Source organism: Mytilus trossulus, chromosome 1 (assembly GCF_036588685.1).
Source record: "Mytilus trossulus isolate FHL-02 chromosome 1, PNRI_Mtr1.1.1.hap1, whole genome shotgun sequence".
In the NCBI taxonomy this organism is placed as follows: Eukaryota; Metazoa; Mollusca; class Bivalvia; order Mytilida; family Mytilidae; genus Mytilus; species Mytilus trossulus.
The window spans coordinates 60,058,396-60,084,181 of NC_086373.1; the positions used below are offsets into that span (position 1 = coordinate 60,058,396).

The window sequence follows — 25,786 nt, forward strand, 5'->3', positions numbered from 1 at the left end:
AAAGTATTTCGTGTACTTCCTGGTTAGTAGTGGATTCAGTGTGATGTTGTTCGTGCTGCAATGAAGGTAAATGTATTTTTCGTTACTTTTATTTTGAAATTCTTTTTGTAAACAGAACAAAGAATCCACACATACATAAAGTGTTCAAACCAATTATGCAGATGGTTAATAAGAAGGAAAACATGTATACCAAAGGGTACGCTTTAAATCACCATTGCATACATATAAGGAGCATATGTTTAATAACATGGATTTGTTTTGTTATTAACGGTGTCTACGTCATTGTTCCATTTAAGATACACGAAACAAATTTAAAGACTAAAACAAAAGTTGCTGAGGGAGGGAAATTTAACATAGCCGTAATGGTGTGCCAAACAAAAAGTAAGCATACAATCTGTGATGGCGATCCGATGGATAAATCTGTTGTAGAGTTGTCGCTGACTCAGACGTATTTATGAATATAATTATTTTCTGTGACTGTATCTTACATTAATTTGTAGGATCCTTTACTATAGATAATTTAGCTGATCTGTAACAATAAAATCTTCATGCCTTATATATCATGTACTGTAGTACGCCGCTAGATTAAAACTGACGTGGAAAGGTTACACATGGCCAGTGAAATCTCTTTTTTGAGAGCCCAGTTGGTCGTGTGGTCTAGCGGGACGGCTGCAGTGCAGGCGAATTGGTGTCATGATATCACAGTAGCATGGGCATGTGTTACCTTTCCACGTCAGTTTTAATCTAGCGGCGTACTGCAGTACATGATATATAAGGCATGGAGATGTTATTGTTACAGATCAGCTAAATTATGTTTAGTAACGGATCCTACAAATGCATGTAAGTTACAGTCACAGAAAATAATTATATTCATAAGTACGTCTGAGTCAGTGACAACTCTACAACAGATTTATCCATCGGATCGCCATCAATGATGGTGATACATGGCTGTGTATATATATATATACGAGTCTAAATTGAAAACTACGTTCAAACCTGTGATTGCGTTGGATAAAAACCGCAATTTTTATACGTGTGCATGTAAAACAAATTTCGTTGTAGAAGGGTCTAAAAACAGCACCAACAACATTTACCAAAAGACAAAAAAAAGTGAAAAAGTATATTTAAACAAAACGCATTGACTAAGGCCGTGTTCACATTGACCTAAACTCGTTGTGGTGTTAGTGTTACTCACACATAAACTAAACATCATTACGTTCTCATTGATAAAACTCAATGTTTACATGTAGTGTAATAGTCTAGTCAAAATAGCATTTGACCTCAAAAAAATTGCAACAGAATTTGTTTTTGTATTTTTCAATTCCAAATGGTTTTATTTGTAACATACGAAAAGTCTTCCAAGATATCTGAGTGGGAACATGGATTTTTTTGGGTGAAAAATAGCAAAATTTGTCAAAAATAGCTAAAAACTGGGAAAAGCTTGTTAAACATTCATTTTTTATGATAATCATTTCAAATCAAAAGTTTTACAAGAGTTTATACAGTGTTTATGAAATAAAATAATAAAAAAGTTTTTTTTTTTTTTAATAAACATGGAATTTTAGGTGAAAGCATCGGATTTTTGTTGGAGTTGAGATTCACATAGCGTGAATTGATTACCAAAACAGACAGGAAAAAGATAAAAAAAAAAATTGTAAAAGTAGTTCATTTGATTTTTCAATAAAGACAAACAGCATTATTTTAATCATTCCAAAACTTTACGGCAATTCCTTATTGTGAAAATGATGATTTTGGGAAAAATATAGCAAAATCAATCAAAAATCGTAAAAAAATGGAAATACACCAATTTGGAGTTTAAACTGCTTTTGAATTACTCAAAAATAGAAAAATGGAAATCTTGATATAATTATAATTAGATCAAACAAAATGCAATGTAAAACAAATGGTTCAATAACTGATTTTAAAAGGAAAACAGCTAAATTTGTATAAAAATCGTCAAAAATAGGAACAAACTACTATTCATATTTTTCAGAAACCATTTTTTAGACAGACTCATGGTTTGGTGTCATAGTTTTGTTTATAGTTGCATCTACTAATGTTAAGAAGCATTTCAGGTCTGTGGAAGTGCCCTCAAAATTGGATAAAGTTTTCCATTTTTGATTTCCCAACCATAATCTGTAGGATGTATGTCAACTTCTTCTGATAATACACTCGAAGACTATGAAATTGCCCTGAATCTGATGTTGGCGGTAAACTTTTCACCTGAACCAATGTGTTTCCAGTAATTACTATGGATTTTTTCTCCAGACAAAAAATGTTAATTCCTCCATATAAACATGTTAGCGCTTCTTCTCCTGCTTAGATGGTACTGCTTTAATAAAGCCTTGATCTTGATATTTGTAATTAAGTTTTTTTAATGGAAGTCCTTTGCCTATTCCAAAAAACCTAGATGATGAGTTACAACCTGTTATAGAATGCAAAAAGAGCAAGAAATTACAAACATCCTCTTAAAGAAATCCTTTAGACTGTTCTGTGTTCCATATTTTTATTATTTCATATTTAAAAATACCTAGCCTGTTTGCACTGTTGATTAACATGGCCCAAGACAGTGTAGTGTTGACAGTGGTTACTTGCCAATTTGTTTTATACCCATTCCAAATTTATTTTTCGATGTTTAATGCCTCATATTGCAAGTAGGGGTGAAATTACACAGTCACTGTAAAATAATTTGAGTCCAGAATTTTCATGGAAAGTAGTGAATTAGTGAAAGTAGTGAATTGGTCTAGCTGAAAAAGGTTAAAATTTAGCACATGGAAGCTGTCAAAATATTTCTTGACGCCCTAATATATAAAATTGTCAATATTTTAGGTTAGAGCAGATGACGTTTTCTATAATTTTGAGATAATTTGTCTCAAAAGTAGTACAACACATGTTCTAAAAGAAATGCACCACGAAATGATTGTGGTCTCGGACCATATGATGAATAAGTACAGTAGCACTAGATCCTTATCTTCACCATTTACTATGACTTCTAAAGACAATGCTGTTTGCACAATAAGAAGATCTGCATCATCAATTGCATTCGTACATTAATGTTGTTATGCTTTATCTTGTCACAAAGCACGTTAATAAGAACTTGTTTGTTTTAACTGTTTGACATGCAAAGTTCCTTCGGATAATAGATTATCTTCTTCATCAATACTACATAGTACGTACATGTGCAGACTGTTTTCTGCAGTTCTGACTATAGAACAGATTTGGATGAGAAGTGTTAAATCTTATGGAGGTCTAACCTGAGGCAGAGGAATGGATGAATGATCACAATGAATACTATCAATGCCAGCTTGTGTAGACTAAAACAGTGCCATGCAAAATCTCACTGGTGTTGCATACTGGACTAGTGATCAGCACAAAGAAGCCAACCGTACAAGGAAAGAACGAGACAGGGTGGACACTCTTGCAATTCTTGAGTACCTAAGTGAAAGAAATTATTTTACTAATTATGTTTCACTTAGAAATATTGATACAGGTGTTAAGGCAGAGCCTGCTATTAACGTTGTAAAAAAACCTGTAAGTTTTTGAAATAAAACGTTAGAATCGATGAAATGCGAAAAAAAATTAGAGTTAAAGCTTCAAGAAGTCAAACCAATCAACAACATTGGCAACCAAAGCTAGGTCAAAGTCAGATTCAAACTTTCTAAAAACATATATAAATAGATGGTGAGGATCTGCAGTATGTCCTTGGTGGTTGATGCATATTGCAACGACTTTATTGGACACATGTTATATCATTTGGAGACATTACACAAACAAAGACCTCGTAATTGTTTTTAAAAGTTATCAAGAACTTCCTTCAATTAAAGATATTACACATTTGCGTAGAACAAAAGGCATTATTTTGAAGAACATCAATTTCACCTCATCTATGACTTGCAAAACTTAAACAGAACTTTTGATGTCAAACCGTTTGAATAAATCACATAGTCCTATATCTATCCTATTATTAAGGTGCTTTGTGACAAGCTACAGGATAATAACATTAAAAGTAAGAATATGACTCATGATGCAGATCTTTGGATTGTGCTTTGCTTTTAGTAGTCATCGTAAATGGTGAAGATACAGATCTATTAGTGTTACTGTACTTATTCATCGTTAATCAACAGTGCAAACAGGTTACTTTTAAATCTGAAAAAAATAAAAATATGGAACACAGAACAGTCTAAAGGATTTCTTTGGGAGGATGTTTGTAATTTGTTGCTCTTTTTGCATTCTATGACAGGTTGTAACTCATCATCTAGGTTTTTTGGAATAGGCAAAGGACTTTCATTAAAAAAAAATTAACCAACAAGATCAAGTTTTCATGAATAAGGCTTCATTAAACATTGTTAAAGCAGATACCATCAAATCTGGAGAAGAAGCATCCGATTCAGGGCAATTTCATAGTCTTTGAATGTGAGTGTATAATCGGTGCCAAAAATGGATGTAATAAGAAGTTGACATATATCCTACAATCATGCAGACTATGGTTAGGACATTTCTCGTGGAAAACTTCATCCAATTTTGATGGAACTTCTTCCTGCACCTGATAAAAGTTTTACCATTATAAGATGCAACTGTAAGCAAAACTACAACACCAAATGATGTATCTAGACAAAATGGTCTTCAGAAGTGTTCGGTAGGCTGCGGTGAATGTTGTGGTTTGAATCGTTCTAGTTCTGTTCCCATTGTTGAAGCTGACTTTACTGATGAACAGATATTTGTTGTATACAGAAAACTATGGAATAATCTTTTAAAAAATGTTTCCATGTATCTTGTCATTTACTTTAAAATCATGATCAGTTTTGGTCAATGAGACTTTTTACCTCTCATTAATATGCATGGTCAACACGCTGCTCAGTTTCAAAGTAAATAGCTTTCAATAAAACTAGTATATATTGATAGGGGATTAATTGAGGAATTAAAATAGCAAAAATTAAAATAGGGGTCAATGTGGTTGTTTTTTAGATATATGCCATTAGAATTTTGGCGGGAAAATGTTCTTTCTTGATTTTTCAAAGCTTTATTATTGACCAGTTAAGTTCTCAAAAACTTTTAAAAAATAAATAAGATTTTATAAGACTTTTACAAATGGTTTATAATTATGCATGTAAATGATGTATAAAAAAAAAGATAGGTGTTGATTGGCAATTTATTTTAAGGCATTCAAATGGATAAAACCAGAGTATTTCGAAATCTGACTAAAATTCCAAAACATGACTAGCAAACACCCTTTAAATCACTTGTTGGTTAACATAGTATGAATTTAAGCATTGCACGTTTTCATTTAAAGAATATAAATTAATTTTCACTAACATCTTAATTGATTTCCGAAAAACTATGAATTTTATCAGTTTTTTTCCAGTTTTTGACAATTTTGGGCCAAATTTAGCTTTTTTCACCCAAAATCAGCTATTTTCAAATGTGTTTAACTATGAATTTTGTTTGATCTGAATACTATTCTATTAAGATTTGTTTTTTTCTATTTTAAGACTGATTTAAAAACAGTTAGAATTCCAAATTGGTGTTTTTCCATTTTTTAACGATTTTTTGATGATTTTGCTATATTTTACCCAAAATCACCATTTACTAAATTAAGTATTGCTGTAAAGTTTTGGAATGGTTAGAATAAAGGTTTTTGTCTTTTTTAAACTATCAAATGAACCTCTTTTACCAATATTTATATTTTTGCTGCTCTGTTTGTAATCAATTCACGCATTGTAAATCTCAAATTCCAACAAAAATCAGATGTTTTCACCTAAAATTTCATGCTGATACAAAAAAAAAAAACACTGTATAACCTGTTGTAAAACTTTTTATTTGAAATGATTATCATCAATAATGAATGCTTAACAAGCTTTTTCCAGTTTTTCGCTATTTTTATCAAATTTTGCTATTTTTCACCCAAAAAATCTATTTTCTCACTCAGATATTTTGGTAGACTTTTAGTATGTTTCAGAGGAAGCCTTTTAGAATTGAAAAATACCAAAAATAATTCTATTGCAATTTTTTTGAGGTTGGCCACATTTTTCATCTATTTTGACTAGACTATAAATCATGTTTTGTCTACATGCAGTTGATAGTCGATGTAGGCCTTGTGTAGGTTAAGTGTACACAAAACTAGGCATTCAGAACTCTAATTTTCCCATGTATATTTTAAAAAGAAGCGATTTTTATATAAAATTGATACTTATAACACTTATTAATAAAGTTATTTGCAGAAATATTTGTCTAAACTTGATAGATTTATTTGTTATAAAAAAAATTACGTAGCCGTATTAACCCCTTATCAAGACAAACAAGACTCATTCATCCTCATTGCTGAAAACATAAATCATTTGAAAAGTTCTTCCCGAATCGACTGGAAGTACACACTGACAGAAATATTTGCCACTAGTCTTTACTCAAACAACGATTCACTCATAAATGCATTACTGAAAAAGGGTGAGGCTAATTGTTTGTTTGTGCAGTATTTCAAGTCCGTTAAAATACAGTTAGACATAACCATAACCCCCTCCTTTTGCTAATTACTCCTTGGAGAAAAAATACCATTTGAAACCAACAGAAAAGATAGAAATGTAGAGATCATTTACATCGCAATTATATTTCTTCGTCTGGTCTGTTAGCAAGCTGATGCAGCCTACGTTTTTAATGCGTAATCGAAACATCTGAGTCAGCGAAAGTTTATATATATTTTTTTTCTATGGTACCAATTCAATATTTGACACTATAATGTATGGGCAAACTTTGGATTCAGAACATTTGTTCATTCTAATCATCTGTATGACCCGATATTTTTAAAAATCAAAGTATGGTAAAATCACCCCCCCCCCCTTTTTTTTAAAGTCAAATGGTCGTTCCATAACTGCTAGAAAAGTTGTTCGAAAATTTGAATTCTGTTCTACGTAATGAACATTTAAATGACATATAGTTTACAAGTGTGAACAAAACTTATGTACAGGTAGCTAAACAAGGTGTATAGATGTGAACAAATTTAATGTGAAACTAGTGTGCATTACATTAAACCAAATGTAAACATGTTTACTGTACACAGCGTTTGGTGTGAACATGGCCTAACAGGTCGAACAACTGATGTTCTTTATCCCTGATCACTGATATATTATGTATTGAAACAATGGCTACACGAAATTGACGTTCAATTTTCTAAACAAGTCACACATATATTCTTTATTCGTACTTAATCCATTGTTGTCATATTTGTCATTAGGTCATTAAAGACTATGATATAATTTGATGTCGCTGAATAGTGGTTTCAACAATGAAGGGTTAAGAACATGTAGGTAGTCACCGATCTAAATGTCAGGTTATATATTCGAGCCAGCGTTCAAGTAAAATTAAAGTTAAAGTTTGAATTAGAGCTCATGATATAATTTGAGTTTGAATCACATTTTGAATTAATATTTAAGTAAAAATTCGAGTCTATAATTTGAGCTCCTAATTTAATAAACTGCAGTAAGAAATCAAGGACTTTAGTAGATAGAAGAAAATATTAAAGTGGTCTTGAGGTAAAAAAAAATCAGAAAAGAGAAAAAAAACTACAAAAAACAATCGAAATCAAAGGAGATATCCCGTGCTCCCTGGATCCACTCGATATGTTTCCATTTTGATTTGAATACACATAAACATAATGATATGTTTTTTGTTTAATATACATTTTCTATAACTTAGAGACATTGAAGTATTTTTTTTTAAAAAGAAGCATAACTCGAATAGCAGGTCGAAGTCGACTTATAACGGTTACCACACTCCTATTTAAACTGTTAGATTGCGAGTTTATTATTAAACGGATCAGTTTCCGATGAAAATAGAATGCCCTATCTAAAATAATTTCAGTTATAACCATTTGTAGGCGAGCGCCGATTTGAGAAAAAGCCTCTCGTTAAGGTTTTTAATGCACCTATCAAACACACAGCTAATTTTGGTATCAATCGAAAGAAAAACTTCTAGAGCATACGATTTGGGTGGTCGTCAAAGTTCCCTATGGTCACGTTTCTTGCAAATCTCACGAGAACACAGACATGTCGAATTACTTTGGATTATACGGTGATACTTAACATTGCATATATCGGCATTGTTGTAAATATATTATTCGTTTTTATCTAAGATAGCTTTGAATACATTCTAAAAAGACATGGAATCCATTAAAAAGAATATATTATGAAAAATTAGTTGATTCTGAGGCATCTGTAAGACCAACCCTAAAATGTAAAAAACAATACCATATTTTTTTTAGATTGTCAGTGTCAAAGACTTATCAAAACTCTTATATGTTTTGTTTTTATAAATTCCATATACCCTGAAAAGATTGCGACACACATCGAAGCTCAATGATGGATAATAAACGTTTGACGACTTTTCTAAAATCTGCATTATTAAACGGTATTCCGGATCTGTATCGTGTTTATCCCAGACGCTAAAAATTTAGATAAATCTAGTATTTAATATGCATAGGTAACACTTGAGTTTCCAAAACACAAGTCGTGTTTTAACATATTACTAGATAAATATTCTTATATGTGTTACAGTTACCAAAAGACCACTTTAACCATTACTAGTGATATTAACATGTGATATGTAAGCAGCAGACTGCATTTTGTATAATAGTATATTCTTGAATATTATCATAACTACGCATCATTGATGAGTGTTCAAGTCCTGTGAAATGTGCGCCACTTCCAATGAAGCGCTGCCGCATGTCCATTATAAGCAATGCTGTATAATATGTCAAAATATTACACAAGAGAATCTCAGTATGACAACTAATAGAGGTTTCACAACCTTAATGAATGATGTTAGCTTAAGGCAAAGACATGATGATGTGTTAAGGTTGTTAGAGGCATTGTTGGTTTAACAAAGAGGAAGGCTTCATTGATAAGATGGAATCTTACAAGGCATGTGCTTAGTCAGATAACATCGGCAATGAGAGCACGTGCGTGTCTTGTCCAGGTTGGTGACCAATGTCACGATGAAGCAAAACCAGCTGCAATGAAAAGGGATAAAACATATGTAGACGATCTAACTCTTTATATAACAGAAAATATGATAAATCCATTTGACGTTGATAATCTCTCCCGTCAGCATATGAACATTTCAACTGGTCTTCATGCAAGTCACGACATTGGAGATTCACTGTTAATATCAGTTGAAACTTGAAAAACAAAAACGTCAAAAAGGAAGATACGTGTTGAGTCATCACTATCAACAAACAAAGATCAGGACTGAAGACATTTGAGGATATGAACCCCAAAGTACAGCTAAAATGCAAATCTGGGCAAGTTGTAAAAGGTCATTTGATTCCCGAGCTTGTGTTTACGCGTGCCCTATCTCTAACTAAATGTAGAGATGACGTATCTGTGGAAACTGTTTCGTCCTATCTAATTTGTCCCATTCCCACTGCATAATTTTATGACGATGGAATTATGAGGAAGACAAATAAGTCTGATCTTCCCATGAATTTTACAATTAAGGTAGGATCAATCCATAACATTCCTCCAATCGATCACAGTGCTACCGTAACAATAAGAAATGGCATGATTTCAGTCATTTGACGTTAAAAGGATGTCCACAATTGGAGACTTGGCCAAATCTTACATTATGCAGGCACTCATTTTTAGCCATGGCGTTGTCAGTTTATTTTTGTATTTATGAGTTTGACTGTCCCTTTTGGTATTTTTCGTCCATCTTTTACAATCATGCTTCCGATTCACAGACAAGGTTGTTGATGTCTTCGATCGCTATAACACTAGTACTGATTATTCCATAAAATCAGCAGAGCGACATAGACGATCGGCAACAACTACGAAAATGTTTCATATCGCTGAAGGCCGAACTGATCCACACTGGAAAAAATGTCTATCAAGCAACAAAAATAAGCAAGCTCTGATAACTTTCCTTTGAGATTATCTGAGCAGCAATTTTTCTGATATGTTCCAGGATGAAAACAAATGTTTAGTTCTTGACGGCGCATTTTCCAATCCAGAATAGAGCGACAACACTCAATGAGAGCATGTAATCGATCTCCAGATCTGTCCTATTCGTACGAAGACACAGACACAAGAATCGTCCTTCATGTTATACTCTGATAAAATCTTTTAGCAGTTGAATATAAGGCGACCAATCATAGTCAAGTGTTCCGATATAGATGTTCTTGTGCTTTGTGTTCATTATTTCAAGATTATTGTGTCGACTGAACAAATGTGGTTTTTGACGGGTCAACTAATTGTCTCAGGGACTGTAGAAGGTACCTACCAATCCATGAGTTAAGTAAATCTGTTTCACCTTTACAAGCTTACATTCTCCCTGTAGTTCATGCTTGAACTAGTTGTGATACCACTTCTGCTATAATTATGATTTCCAAAAAGACTGTTTTCAAGTTGATAAGAAAATCTCCGAGTAAGTTTACAAATCTTCAAAACTTTGACAAGATTGCTTTTTCCACATCGTTGTCAGCAGCCATAGAGCTTATTTCGAGCTTGTATGACTTAAAAGAAAAAATCACTTCATCACATGTTGACTTAAACAAGTTACGTGTTGAACTTGTAACATGCAAAGCCTCAAGTGAACCTGCATTCAAAGAACATATTTTGCGGTCATTTCAACAAACGACAATTTGGATGTCCTCACATCTCGATCATCCAAATCCTTTGTCTTCTTATGAATACGGATGGAAAAGAGTTCACATGGCCCAGATCCATTCTACTTTTAGGCATGATGACGTCCGATTTCCTGCAAGATTTAGTATGTTCTTGCAAGAGGGAATAAATACGTAGCAAGAAATGTATTTGCCTAGAGCAGCAAATGTCTTGCACGGAGCTTTGTCCATGTCAGGGCAGTGATACTTGCCAAAATATGTATTCTAAAGAGAACATCAACCTCTAAAAAAGATCAAATGAATGACGATGATGAAGATGAAAACGATACCATTGACTAATAGCGAAAGAGCATTTGAGCTATGGAGCAACATAAAGTTTAAGTTGCCTCACTGTTATTCAATGTAAATATGTATATTTTTATTAATTTTGTGTTTTGTAATAACTCTACCAAATGGTTGTGTACTTAAGTTTCGTATGCGATGATAGTGGAAGTTAAGAAAACCCAAAAAGAAACAACACCTTGCAAGTGATCTAAACAAAACAAAAAACAACAAAAAAACAACACCTTGCTAATGATCTTCGGCCTTGACGTGTTTGGCAAGCTTAAGACAATTAAATCATATTGTATTTATAACTGTCGAACTAACAGGAGACCAAAATAACATTTAATTTTAACTGTGCTGTAAACATGGTAAATATGCGCTTTAAAGCAGTTTTAAGATATGTTTTAATATAGTTTTATCAATATTTTGTCGGTATAAAAAACAAGTAAGGCGAGACATTAGAACTTAAAAAAACTAGTTATATATGTTACTAATATAAAACCAATAGAATTTGTGTGTGTTTAGATGCAAAATTAAATATTACCGAGAGTTTTGCTTGAATATCCGTAAAAATTATGATTTTCACAAAAATACGAGATTTTTTCATTTTAAACACTTTTTAAAATTTTTTTATTTCAGAAACAAAAATTAGATAGACTATAGTTTGTCAAATGATATATTTCATATTACATTGCAGATGAATTTGTTCTTAAACTTCATTTTTCGAACAATATCGTCAAATTATGACTTAAATTTTTCCCCCTTTTTTGCCGTTTTTTTTTTAAATGTGACCATTTCCCAGTTTGACGACCAGGCAATTCTGAATGTACGATAAAAGACCTTTCAAATGATATATCATATAGCCGTGTGTTAGGTAGGTGGATTAAAAACCTCCGAATCCTTGTTTTGGCGCTCGCCTATTGATATCTATATACGAGATAAATTAATATGATTGAAAACTCACTTTCAGATGACATTAAGGCTGCAACCAGGTGTATTTTTGATTATAGTAGCGGTCAGTTTTCTGTCAGTGACAGCACAGAGTAAGTATATACAAAATTATACTATCTTTGGCGATTGTATCATAAATATGCTATGAAATAGTAATCATATTTCTGAGCACCCATTATTTTTTTCGGAGAACCTTTTGCTGTTATAGGAGACAAGGCGAGTGTAGTGTTTTATGAAAATAAGGACTTGTTTCCGAAGGAAATCACATTGATTCTATAACCTGAATAGTATGCACGTATTGCCTGGTTATAAGGGGAATAGCAAATTTGTGGTTTTTGAGATGCAAACATTTGTTCTAATAAGCCGATGGCAATAGCTGGTTTTCGAGTTATCAAGTGTTTTATTATGACGACAATTTGTGGGTAAATCTTTTTCATTTTCTGTAATTTTACAGTAACTTCAAATTTACATGTTCACATGTCTATTTTATTGGTATTGTTGTAATCAACATACATTTACATTGAAGAGCTTAGCTGTCAAGGATGCTTAAACTTGAACAGCTTTTGTGAAACTACATTTCATAGCACCTAAGCAAGATTTGATTATTTTTATGCATTTACCGATATAATTACACACTGATTTTACAGCAAACTCTTATACTATTTCTAAGAATTTTATGGTTTTGTTGCGTTGTGTCTGTTTTAGTCTGCTTTTTTTGTGATCTCAAAATATTTTTTTTATTTTCAAATTTCGGCTGTTGTTCTGTATACATGGTATATTATCCTTTGTTCAGTTCAGTTCATATCTTGTAGATGCATTACATATGCTAGGAAATTAGTTGATATTTAAGTTTGATTTCCCCATATCGCCGTATTTGGTTATAATGAAGACATAGCCAGAAACATCATATGACGACAACAAAAAATATTTTACGTGTTCTTAAAAATGTTCGTGAAATACAACTTGTTTTAAAGTATGATAATGATTTTATTCTTAAAAATAAATTCATTAAATAGGTTGCAACATTAGACAAATGTTTTTATAAAATATCTCTGGTCGCTTGCGTTAAAACATAAAGAGTAACGAAAACAGTTGTCTAAAAGATGTTTTGAAATTTATTTTTATTTGGTTGTAGATTAGGTATCATCACGTATGATTTTTACACTGCTCCTTTTACGCGAAGTTAGCTTACATACGCATTATGCTCATTATATACCAACGTCAGAAACAGTTCCCACATTTTTTATATAATAAAAATGTGTCGTCGGTAATGTCTTGATTCCTCGACAAATCTTCTTGTTATTCCTAAATCAACAGACAGTAACTAGATCTGTATAGAAATAACAAAAATTATGCAGCTGTATACAACAAGAAATAATGATTCACAATGATTACAAAGTATCGTATACTATTAGATAGTTAATCTCTTTTTGCAGTAAATCTGGCTTTACACGGAACAGTAGCACAAGAATCAACGTATACATTATCCGGCTCCGGTAGTTTATACGATGCAACCGTGGCAATAGAAGGACCTGCGAATAATAATTGGGAAGATGGATGTTCATCTACTGGTTATCAGGAGAAAACATGGTGGGGTCTTTTTCTTCCAAGGCTGGCCTACATAACAAATGTAAAGGCTTATTATCGGAAAGAGGGTAAGTCATGATTATACTGTGATTTGTCATATACCATGTTCAAACCATGTTCAAACATGGTCACAATGCTACTTGGGGTTTCAGTGTTAAGCTAGCTCTTATGTTCGATGTGTCTACCTGCAAACCAAAATGACCATCGTGACTGAATATATATCATGAGGGTATCATGCTAGCATCTTCAATTTTTTGTTAACTATAGAATATTGGATAAATCGCAAATGCAGGACAGAAAGGATGAGAAAGTAAAAACTGTAAGACGATCATTATTAGGAGTATTTTTTGGAAGCGCACATGATACACCCCTTGTAAAATAATTGTGTTGCATATAAGTCGGAATGATTAGTTCTGTTGTGTGTAATAAGCTGATTAAACATGCAAATGTTTTCTTTATCATTCCGAAAAGTTGATTCCACATGATGATTTAATTAGCTTATTACACACAACAGAACTAATCATTCTGACTTATTTGCAACAGAATTACTTTACAAGGCGTGTACCATGTGCGCTTCCATAGTGTACCATATGCACTTCCCTGTAACATTGTCGAATTGCTTATATAGTATATAGATATAATGATATAGTTATACAAAGTCGACATGTTAAACTCAACTTGTTAATTTATTAATTCGACACATTGTACATCGAAAATGAGTTAAACCAATCCGACCGTGCGAAGGCAGTACGCCAAGGTCGTTAAATAAAGGCAACAGTAGTATACCGCTGTTCAAAACTCATAAATTCATGGACAAAAACAAAATCGAGGTAACAAACTAAAACCGAGGGAAACGCATTAGATATAAGAGGAGATCAATGACACAACACAGAAACGGACCAAGCATCCGACAAAATCCTACGAGAATAACACATATAACATCTAAACCAAATACATGAATTGGGATAAACAAGTACCGTGCCACGTCTTATCTAAATATCTCAAAAATAAGAGAAAACAAATATATATATATACAGAGAGAGTGCCATGCAAATACATCGTTAAACATGTATATATCCATAATTGACAAACTACAATTACAGCTTGCATTTATTATATGAGTAGGTATCCAATATTATACTTCTAGGTGATTTTTTTTATTATGAGTATTTATTTTTTCTGTCTGTTTTGCCAAGATCGTACATTTTTGTAACATATATTTATTTTTTTAGAATATATTAATCATACATGTGCTTATATGTTGTAAAACATTTGGAGCTATACGTCCCGTTGATGCCTTTAAAATGAAATACATTTCAATCAACAAAGGGGTAGGTCCGGTGAGGGCCGATTATGGCCTCAAATTTCAAGTTCATCTGACGAAAGATTTTGGACACTTTTTAAACATGTTGTCTATTTCAGTTCATTCAATTAGTTTATGTGAAAGATTTTTACTGAATTAGTCATTATTAACGTTCCGATTGAAGCTTAAATATGAACAATCTATCAACTATGCCCGAAAATGTCACTTTTCAGATGTTTTTGGTCAAAAATGAAAGTGGCCGCATCCGTGTTCATCCTCAACCTTTATATATGTTATGTTTTATCATCAAATACAACTTAAATTACAATATTAAGAATGACCACAAATGCGACCACTTTTATTTACGACGGAATCCGTCAAAAATTTAACTAAAATGCTAAAATTGTTAAGATTTCAGTAATTTAGCCTGAGTTAATGCTGCTAGTACCCAATGTATGTGAATGGTATTGTCAAAAGCATCTCATATTTATGTAGCAGAAGCATTCTACTTTCCAATTAATAACTAAAAATTTACATTTTATCAATTTTGTGAAACTGCAATTTTTGGGGCCAAAAAGGGGTCTTACTGGAACTACTCCTTTGAAGACCATTAAGGTTTGTAAACCGTTAACTATGTTTTCACATGTCTTTTGTTAATCTAAATACCTTCGACGACTCCTTAATTATTTAAGATTGATATCTGATATACGAATTTGAAAAGAATGGTTTGATTAAAAAATTAATTTATATTGCTTTTTAAGTTTTGTAATTGAAGGTGAAAAGTATGTAGTCTTATCATACAAGATAATAAGATAATTATTAATTAATAATGTTGACCTTATCTATATTCATATTAAGAAAATTCGACATAAAGGCTTGATCCTTGATATAGTTTGTTTCAACATTTCTTCTGTTTTATCGAATCAGCACTAAGTAGTATTTGTTTGATAGTTACAGTTTCTTATCGCTTTTAAGAATTACGCATTTCAACTTCGCTTTTCTCAATCACACATGTTATTGTGGTTTTTATGTATTGGGTTTGTCCTTTGTTGGATGATATTATCCATCTTATATAGGTATCACTTCACTTTCGTATTGGCATGGTAGTAACTCATATTATAGTATAGCTGTGGAACCGTAACTCGTAGGTCCTTATGTTTTTTTTACTATTTGCGGATCATAAAAAAAAACAACGAAGAACGAGTTCAAATAGAAAATAGAGTAAATTTAAAAACAAATAGATGTGTAAGGACATTTTTTTATATCCTGAGGATGTCTGTTTGGGAGTGCAGAATGTATAAGAACTCAGCCACTTCGGCGGTAAGATTATAAACTTTAAGTCCTAGGCCTCGTTAAAAGATATATATATATATATAGAGAGAGAGTACCATGCAAACTTTCAATTAATCAACTAATCAAACAAATAATCAACCAACCAACCAGTCAACTAACCAACCAACCAACCAACCAACCAACAAAACGTCAACAAATAGTTTAAAATTAACAGAAGGACATATGATCAACAGTTCCGCAGCTAATTATAGTAGTAGGCATTCCTAAATAATTTTTATTCCCATTTTCCTGTTCTGTTGTATCCGAAATAATTTATTATAAAAAGGGGGACATGCAATCGTTTGAAATTAACAACCTACCTGCAACAGATCATGCATCCTTTTTTTCTCTTATTTGTGACTTAATCGAATGCAAGTTATCACAGTCTACTGATTGGTTGAATATATCCCGAGTGCAATAATACTTCATCACACAATTATGTTTTTTTTAACAGAGGCACAACGTATGAACGATTTCCGGTTGTATTTTGCAAATGATAGTGTGTATAAAACAACTGAACTGTGCTTTAGAGATGAGAAAAAACAGGCACAAAGTAACCTGAATCAGAGCATCGATTGTAATCTAAGCCCTACAAGAAATATATATTTCTTCAACAGAAATACGTATATCGAGTTATGTTACATAGAAATAAATGGTAAAGTATTAACAAAAAAGAGGGACGAAAGATACCAAAGGGACAGTCAAACTCGTAAATCTAAAACAAACTGACAACGCCATGGCTAAAAAAGATAAAAGACAAACAGAAAAACATGTTGACTAATCAGATACGCAAACTGCATTTGTTTAATTAAAAACAACTACAAGTTGCGATTGAATAAATCGAACAAATAATCACTGAATTAACATTAATTTTCGATAGTATACAACTGGTGCAGTCAGATTGGCAGAGTTGTTTTATTTGAGAAAAAACATAATAAATATGATAGCAGGCATAGTATGTGCAACGTGTTGATACTGATATACAATGTACATAAAAGGAGATGGGGTGTATACGTTAATATCGGTAAACATTCAAAGGGTAATTAGTATACAGAGTTCAACTGTAGACTGATAATGTATGAAATGTATATGACAATCATTTGAATAACTTATACTTTGCAGTCTTGTCTCCAATTATATTTTAAATGTTCTGTTATAATAACATGTATGTCGCGAAAAGGACGAAACGCGAAAACGCGAAGTTAAAAACTCGTAAAAGAAATATTTTTCGCCTTTTCCCGTTTTCGATTTCGTGATCTCGTGTTTTAGCCCTATATAATATGACGGGCGAAAACGCAAAATGGTCTTCTTTGTGTAATCATACGTTTTTTGATTGAGTTAAGTCTGCTAATTGATATTTTATCGTATGTTTTTATATGTTGTGATGTTATGCTATTGTTTCAGAAAAAGGGAGAAGGTTTGGGCCCATTAAAACGTTTAATCCCGCTGCAAATGTTTGCACCTGTCCTAAGTCAGGAATCTGATGTACAGTAGTTGTCGTTTGTTTATGTATTATATACGTGTTTCTCGTTTCTCGTTTTTTTTATATAGATTAGACCGTTGGTTTTCCCGTTTGAATGGTTTTACACTAGTAATTTTGGGGCCCTTTATAGCTTGTTGTTCGGTGTGAGCCAAGGCTCCGTGTTGAAGGCCGTACTTTAACCTATAATGGTTTAATTTTTAAATTGTTATTTGGATGGAGAGTTGTCTCATTGGCACTCACACCACATCTTCCTATATCTATTAACCGGCCACCATTATTTATATAAGTTACCTTTGAATTTGTTTTTTGTTTGTTATACTTTTACACAATGAACATTAGAACAGCTATAGTATAAATGTGTTGTATATTTGTAGGATGTTGGAAAGGTTTTTGGGGAGAAAACTGTACAGTACCTTGTCCACCTACATGTATTGATCAACATTGTCATCCTGCAAATGGGAGCTGTATTTGGGGATGTGACCCTAGTAAATGTTTGCAAAATTGTTTGGTCAGTACAGGCATCTGCTTTGGAGGATGTGAACTCGGACGAGCAGGACAATATTGTAATAAAAGTAGGTATATACATGTACATAGTAACATGGTTTTTCAAATATTTTGGCCTCGAGCATCACTGAAAAGACATTGTTGTTCGTATGCTGTATGGTGATTGTATATCTGTTTTATGTACGCTTTCCTTATTCAACCTAAATAAACCACCAGATTTAAATTTAACATTTTATTTGTGAAAGCAAAAATGAATAGAGAATCACTGCCTTTACCGATGGCAAAAACGAACAACTTATTACCTTCGCCTTTCATGTTTCGCTATTGTGATATTATTCTGCATTTTAAGTTATCACTATTTTAATTCCTTTTAAGTTCCATAGGTCGTCAACTGTGTATGTTGTGATACATCCTAAGCTTACGCATATTTGTTGTAAACGCAAATCAAATGTAATCCGATATAACATCTTTCTTATCAAAGTTCTGTCCTTTCTTTGCACAAAATCAAAATTTAAATACTGCTTAGGTAATTTTATAAAGGCGGTTTAATATATAAAAAAAATAAGATTATTTACCATGTTTTTTGTTTTTGTTTTATTTTTACTTCATTACTTAATCTTATAATACAAACCTTTTTAAATGTTTTTGTTTTTTTCGAAATCACGGTGACATTACAGTGAGTATATTAATATCGTTACAAAATCACTGATATATGTTTATTAGTTGTGGTGGTAAAATAAAGTTTGATCTGTGCTCCCTTATAAAAACAAAACTAAGAAAACCCGAAGAAGTTCATCCGTGTTATGAAGTTAAACTGCTAATATTTAGTTTCTGTCTTTATGTTTTGTTGAACATATCAAAAAGTAATTTACGTTTCTGTCCCTTATTATTCGTAGACGTACATGAATATACGTATACACTTATTTAATTTACAGATAATTTGGCTTACAATCAGACAGCAAATACATTTCCGTTGGGTCAAAGTAACGCAGGACTTTCTGTCGATGGACTCATATCAACTTGTCTTATTTTTTCTTCTACTGCAACCAGTTCCTACTTGCAGGTTGAATTTATATCTTTGAGTGCTATTACTACAGTGCATATTGTTTTTGGAAGAGGTGAGCAGATCACGATTAGTTATTTTGAAGCATATAAAATGAACCAAATATATCCCCAAATCTTTCTACGAAGCTTCTGTATTTTTTGTCTATTGATTAGGAAAAGTGTAATATTTTAATATCGCATGCGGAGTTGCATGTACATGATCAGTAACCCAACGACAATTAAATCTACAAAAGTTGTGAATAAATTGATAAGCGATAATCAAAGAATAATCAATAAAACAACATTTAAAAAAATAACAATACCATTATTAATATGATAATTGCAATAGACAATCACTATGATCAAAGTTCTAGCCTTCGAACAGGCACATTTATATAAATTTGGGTTATCACTTTTTTCTTTAGCTCAATCTTCCCATTTCTAATATTGATCAATAGGACACCAAACTAGTACATAATAATGTACAAAGAAAACCAGCAGAGGAATACTGTTATCCTCCGATTGTATTCTTCGCACAAATGACTACTTCTGTAATATAACAATGATTGGTGTGATTACGAGTGATCCTTCTAGTTGGCCCAAGGAAAAAAAATGTAACTGTCACCGTACGGCCTTCAACCATTAACAGAATTTATACCACATGCTATTATGATCTCTGAGAGACCTCATTTTGACAAAGTTTAAAACAAATAATAAATAAATACCAAAAGCCTGATGTTTGCAAAATAGGAATAAGACCCAATTTGAACAGCAGCCTACTGATTCCTGGCTAGGGACCAGTACATAAAGAATGTAGCTTCATGATATTTGTTGGTAGGACATAGGCCCTTTGCCTCACATTGACAAGTTGTGTTACAGTACATCAACAATGATATTTTAAAGGGAACACACATGCACGATAAATTGGTTGTTAGTATTTAAAACTACCAGTAAACACTAAGAACCAAATTAACAAAATTTTATAGTAGTTTTGTTTATGCCATCTGCCTTTTGTTTATCATAGAAAGAACAACTTCCGATGATGGTCATACAGTCTATTGTTCTAATACCGCTGACAAGTGGATTGATGGCATTTTATTGTACAGTGGCAAACGTTTGGACACAGACATAACCATATTTGCTGTTTGCAAATATTTAACATATGTACCACCAATGTTAAGTGGAAATAATACGGTCGAATTGTGTGAGATAGAAATCGGTGGTAAGTGTCTTCACATGCTACAATGTATCTATGTGTATTATATTACTACATTCAATGACATTTACATAATTATGTATTTGCGGCATTTTCAAAAACCAAAGTGAACTAAACAACCAAGACCATTGAGGTTGGTTTCCAAAGCAATGTTATGTTATAGAAATGTCTATAATATTATATTCTGATCTCCTTGTTGACGACTCAAATAGTTGCGTTAATAAAGTATTAAAAGGAAATTTGTTCCTAAAGTACTATTTTCTTGAATTCAATATTTCTTTGGTTTTTATGTTATGTTAAAGTTTAAATTTTTGTGTCGATATGATCCTGCTCCACGTGTGGCATCCGCCGTATTGGTAATTTTATAAAAAATTCTGGTAAATATCTAACTTGGTAGTTCATATTCGTGTTTTGGGAAGGGAAAATAAGAATTATATCCGATATCATTTGTGAATCATTTATTCCATAATGGTCAACCAACTCGTGGTGGCATCCTTAAGATTTACGAAGGGACAATATAAACTTCACCATTCGGAATTCTTGGTTAATAGCTTCCTTGTGACCAGCATCCTTTTACAAAGTAAATCATGATAGGACATACAAGAACTGTATTATCGTATAAATTGAGAGATATATACTCGGTATGTTGGCGCTTATGGAATATTGCTACATAGAAATGGAAAATTCAAAATTGAGAAGCTGACATCATCTTTTTTGTCGTAAAGTTTTGTTTTCCAATAATTCTCATTGTCGATTTCTAAGATATGGGACCGACCTAACAGTATCTTTTGTACCCAATAATTCTAGTTCGATGGGATTAATGTGCAGGAAATAAGAAGCATAGTGATTCCATAGGCTTAAGTTATTTCTACTCAAAAGCTTGTTAGGAGTACAAAGTCTGTGAATTCAAAAGTAGGTGTATCAGTATTTGCAGCACAAATGATCTGCAGTGAGTTAAACAAATTGGAAGCAACTTCGACTGTATTGGTTGATACAAGTAAAAAAGCTGTAGCTTTCCAAAAAAGTTTGTAAGCGTCATCTTTTGCACTTGATGCAGTCTGAAAATCATGCTTCCGTGCATTTTCCAGATGCACCAGTGAAACTCCAACAAACCACCCGCGTTATATATATTTAGAAGATATGGTATGACTGCTAATGAGACACTATCCTTAATAGACCACATGACACAGCAAATAACAACTATATATCACAATACTGTCTTACACAATGAACATACATAGTACCTCGTCCTTTCTGAGTTGTATTTCGTCTAAGTGTTGATTGAAATTACATGTAGCTACAACTTTGGTAAGTATGTTGTTGTTGTCTGTGTTGATGGTGGCTGGACAGTTACGGGCAGAGCATTTCCAATAACATCTGTCTCCACGACTGTATACTGAACCTTTAGGAATGGTGTACTAAGTTCTGGTTGCCTAATCTATTTGTTGTAAATCATACGTTATTCAAATACTGAGATTGATGAATTCTTTAAAGAACTTGAAAATTTTGGTCGATATTATTCTGCAACTCTTCGTCTAAGTAAATGATAACTTAATTTGTGCCTGTCAGTGCGACAATTCGATCCCAGTTCTTAAAATTATTCAATACGTTCTGGGTGAATAAAACATAGATTAATACAATCGTATAATAAAAAAAGCAACGAATGAGGTTGTTATGATTATGTCTGTTTGTACTTCTTTGTTTGTTTTTATAGTGAATACGATAATAACACAATGTTGACTGCTGTACCCCTATCTTTGACATCGTTACCTACAAATGTATTATGTATGTTTGGTTTGTTCACGCATGGTTGTTAATGCAATGGAATATGATGCGATTGGCACACAAGTGAGAGGTTTATCTAGCTATAAAACCAGGTTTAGTTTACAATTTTCTAAATAAGAAAATTCCCGTACCAAGGCAGGAATTTAACAGCTGGTATCCATTCGTTTGATGTGTTCAAGCTTTTGATTTGCCATTTGATAGGAGACTTAGTATCTTTGTGATTTTACATTTAAAATGATTTAGCTACCATTCTTTTACACACTGCTTTTATCATTTAAGTAATTTACTTTCCAGACTGCTTAATGTTTTAGGTACTTTTTCTTTTAAATATTTTATTTTCCAGAAATTTCATATTAGTAACACTTAATATTTGATACATGTTTGCTAACCAAAGGAATACATTTGTTTTGTACATATATTTTTACTCAATTTCCAAAGGTAAATTTACCTCCGACCTTATTATACACTAGTGACTAAATCAACATATCTTACAATAACTTCACCTTTTGTTTTTTCCCAGAATCTTCCATGAAGGAAAAAACCGGAATAGTAAAATAAAAATGTAGAAAAGTTATAGTTAGAAGACACCACATGAATTGCGTTCCTAGTTGGTAACACAAAAATCAGTACATCTACTATAAAAGGTTTATAAAAATACTTTAGCCGATGAATATACGGTATAAGGTTTTCTCATTGTTGGAGGCCATGCAGGTTCTTCTGATTGATGTTTTTTCATCGTTTGCACTTATCTAATTGGCAATCTTATCACATTTTCCTATTTTCATATCATCGTGAGGTATACATCATAAAACTTTTTAACAGCCAGGAATAAGATACATGAAACACAATATAACAATTCGTCTATCTGTGCATACCGTTAATTGGCTGTGCTGTCATTTATTGAAATGTTTCATGAAACTACAAAATTTTGTAGAATTTCTTCAAAGCTGTGATTAATAAAAATGATTGAGACGATTTCAGAGACGTGTATATAAATAAAAAGAGAGAGAAAACTATGCTCTTTTTTTAAACAGATACGATTTGCAAGCATCTGCACTACTCTAACATGTAATATACAATTATGATTTGCTTCTGACAATTGTTTACACTTTGTATTGTTTTCAGGATGTCCATATAGACGATACGGAGACAAGTGTGAGCAAGTTTGTCCAGAAAACTGTTTAGGACAAAGACAATGTGATTTAATCAGTGGAAATTGTTTATCGGGATGTGCAGATGGTTGGGTTGGTAAAAAATGTGACCAAGGTACTCATATGTTATGTTTGACATCTAGATATCATATTTTAAGAGCTGTGTAAATTCATATTACAAATGTTTTCAGTTTAATTATCTTATAAACTAGTAGTATACCGATTTCGATGACAAGGACACGTGCTTTCTGAATAGCATGCATAATATGTAATCAATGCCGTCTACAGCAGACCAGTTTGTAAACAGAAGGGATTAGGCTAAACAAAGGCTTCTAGTTCCAAATTTCGAACAACATAAGTAGCTGCCCAGTTGTAGAAAAAAATATAAAAAAATCAATATAAGTGCGAGACGTGATCTCGAATTAACCTGAACCATCAAAAATCAAAGGTTTGGATATACAACGTCTGATAAAAATATTCAAGATATGAAAGTTGCATTGCATGTAAATATGATAGGAAAAAAAATTAATAAGAACTGACTTTAAAAAAAACCAACACCGATTACACATTGATAATATCAGATATTCAGTATTCTTACTGTATACAATAAGAAGACATGGTCTTGGTTTGAGACAACTATCCACCGGAGTTCACTAACTAAAATAGGTCACCGTTTAATACGGCAACCGCGAACATCACGCATTTGTGTATTACGACATATACGACTAACAAAAATCAAAGGCCACATACTTGGAATAGACACAAACATGCGGCGGGGCCAAAAGTTTTCAAACACTTTTTTCACACGAGCTGTTTTATGCAATTTTCCCCAAAAAATAATGAAACGAAAGACAAATAGTTTTTTTTTACTCTTGATAGATATATGTAAACAGATTCAAGAAAAGTATCACTCCAGTGAATTGAATTTTGTTGAACAGATTTGGGGAAAATATTAAATATCGTGAACCCCATTTTTGCAATTTGTTTCAGCAAATACATGCAGGTATTTGCCAAGGATATACACAAACAAATGATCTTAACATTTCAACTACTGGATATTAAATCTTTGCAAAATACCGACTAGATGCATTTGCACTTTTTATATACATAAATATTGAAACTTAAAATAGGAAAAAAATAACAGCAGGACAAGATCTACAAATACTTAGGCATGTCTGAAACGGTCGGTTAACGGTTATAGAAATATTGCCCTTTCATGATAGTTTATTGAAAAGAAGCCATTGTTGAAGATACACATGTTATAGATGTGCAACAAATTCTCTTTCGATTTATTTTAATAGCTCACATAATTCAATTGCCAATCGGATCGGAAAGCCAATAGACAATGTATTATCCTCTTTCGTTTTGCCAGAACTAATAGTTTTTGTCATACTATAAAATGATTGTTATTTTTTTCCTTGATACATATTTTCTTACATACATGTATCCTTAAATAGTTATATTCCGAATTTAAGTTCACCCAATTTGTCAAGGTATAACACAGACAAATTTAAAAAGAAAGCAGTCAAAAATGCAAAATATACAAACACAATGAATGCTGGTGTGACGATATATTATATATATCTTGTGATACACTTACGAATCGAATCTATTGGAAAGTGGAAAACCAGCAACCTTTTAAGCATGGTTATTATATTTGACCTTTCGAGGTACAGGGTTAGGCTCCAAAACATTTTTTTCTGTACCATGTATAGACATAGAATGAATATACCAATGCTGTCTGTTCATCCAACAAATGCATATAACATATACATAAGTAATTTGTTTTTGTCTATACAATTTTTATAGGATGTTTGAAAGGTACATGGGGAACAAACTGCACTGATACATGTTCATCTAAATGTATAAACCAGGATTGTTATCCTGGAGACGGTTTTTGTGTTTTGGGATGTGATCCACAAAATTGTCGTAATAATAATTGCAATAACCAAACAAGTGTTTGTACTGAAGGATGTGTAGATGGATTGGTTGGGCAGTACTGCAACACTACGTCCTGTAAGCATAATTAAAAAAAATCCATTTGTTCGCGTTTTATAATGTTCTATTTGATTGGCATATTGTTATAGTATGATGCCTCATCAATTTATATAGCAATTATCAATATGAGTTCCGCCGAAAAAATTAAAATAACCAAGTACACGTGTTTGTCATGTAAATGTATATATATGTTAAAGATGTCAAAATGCATACATTTTTGTATATTTGGAAGTATCAGATTGAATACATTTGTATATGTTTGATAATATCGAAGCAAATTCTAATGCTTTTTATTCCTTAGATTTGTCTACATATTGTACATAATGTATGACTAGACTAGTAGACAAGTATAAAATACCTACAAAGATGTTGTAGTTACCATTTTTATTATATTACTACTCTGTTAGTTACATGTACTACTATTTACAAATACTTAAATGGCAGACAAAGTTATAAGACTTACTTAAAATTGCATGCATCAAATTGATCATGCACTTAC

The 25,786-nt window shown here is 32.3% G+C and overlaps 1 protein-coding gene across 1 annotated transcript; it reads left to right on the forward strand.

Moving 5' to 3' along the window:
• Positions 1-25,419, forward strand: LOC134682901 (protein draper-like). The gene is made up of 9 exons (XM_063541854.1): positions 1-66; positions 11,904-11,976; positions 13,321-13,539; positions 16,561-16,761; positions 17,964-18,161; positions 19,029-19,211; positions 20,162-20,359; positions 23,264-23,404; positions 25,099-25,419. The coding sequence occupies exons 1-9, from the start codon at positions 61-63 to the stop codon at positions 25,317-25,319; spliced, it is 1,440 nt and encodes a 479-aa protein (XP_063397924.1). The 5' UTR covers positions 1-60; the 3' UTR covers positions 25,320-25,419.
• The last annotated feature ends 367 nt before the right edge of the window (positions 25,420-25,786 follow it).

What these genes read in the sequence shown, in the direction of transcription:
- LOC134682901 (XM_063541854.1), top strand. An exon ending in GGCTTATTATCGGAAAGAGG is followed by an intron (nt 13,540 to 16,560) that starts GTAAGTCATGAT and finishes TTTTTTTAACAG; the next exon opens with AGGCACAACGTATGAACGAT. An exon ending in GTGTGAGATAGAAATCGGTG is followed by an intron (nt 20,360 to 23,263) that starts GTAAGTGTCTTC and finishes TATTGTTTTCAG; the next exon opens with GATGTCCATATAGACGATAC.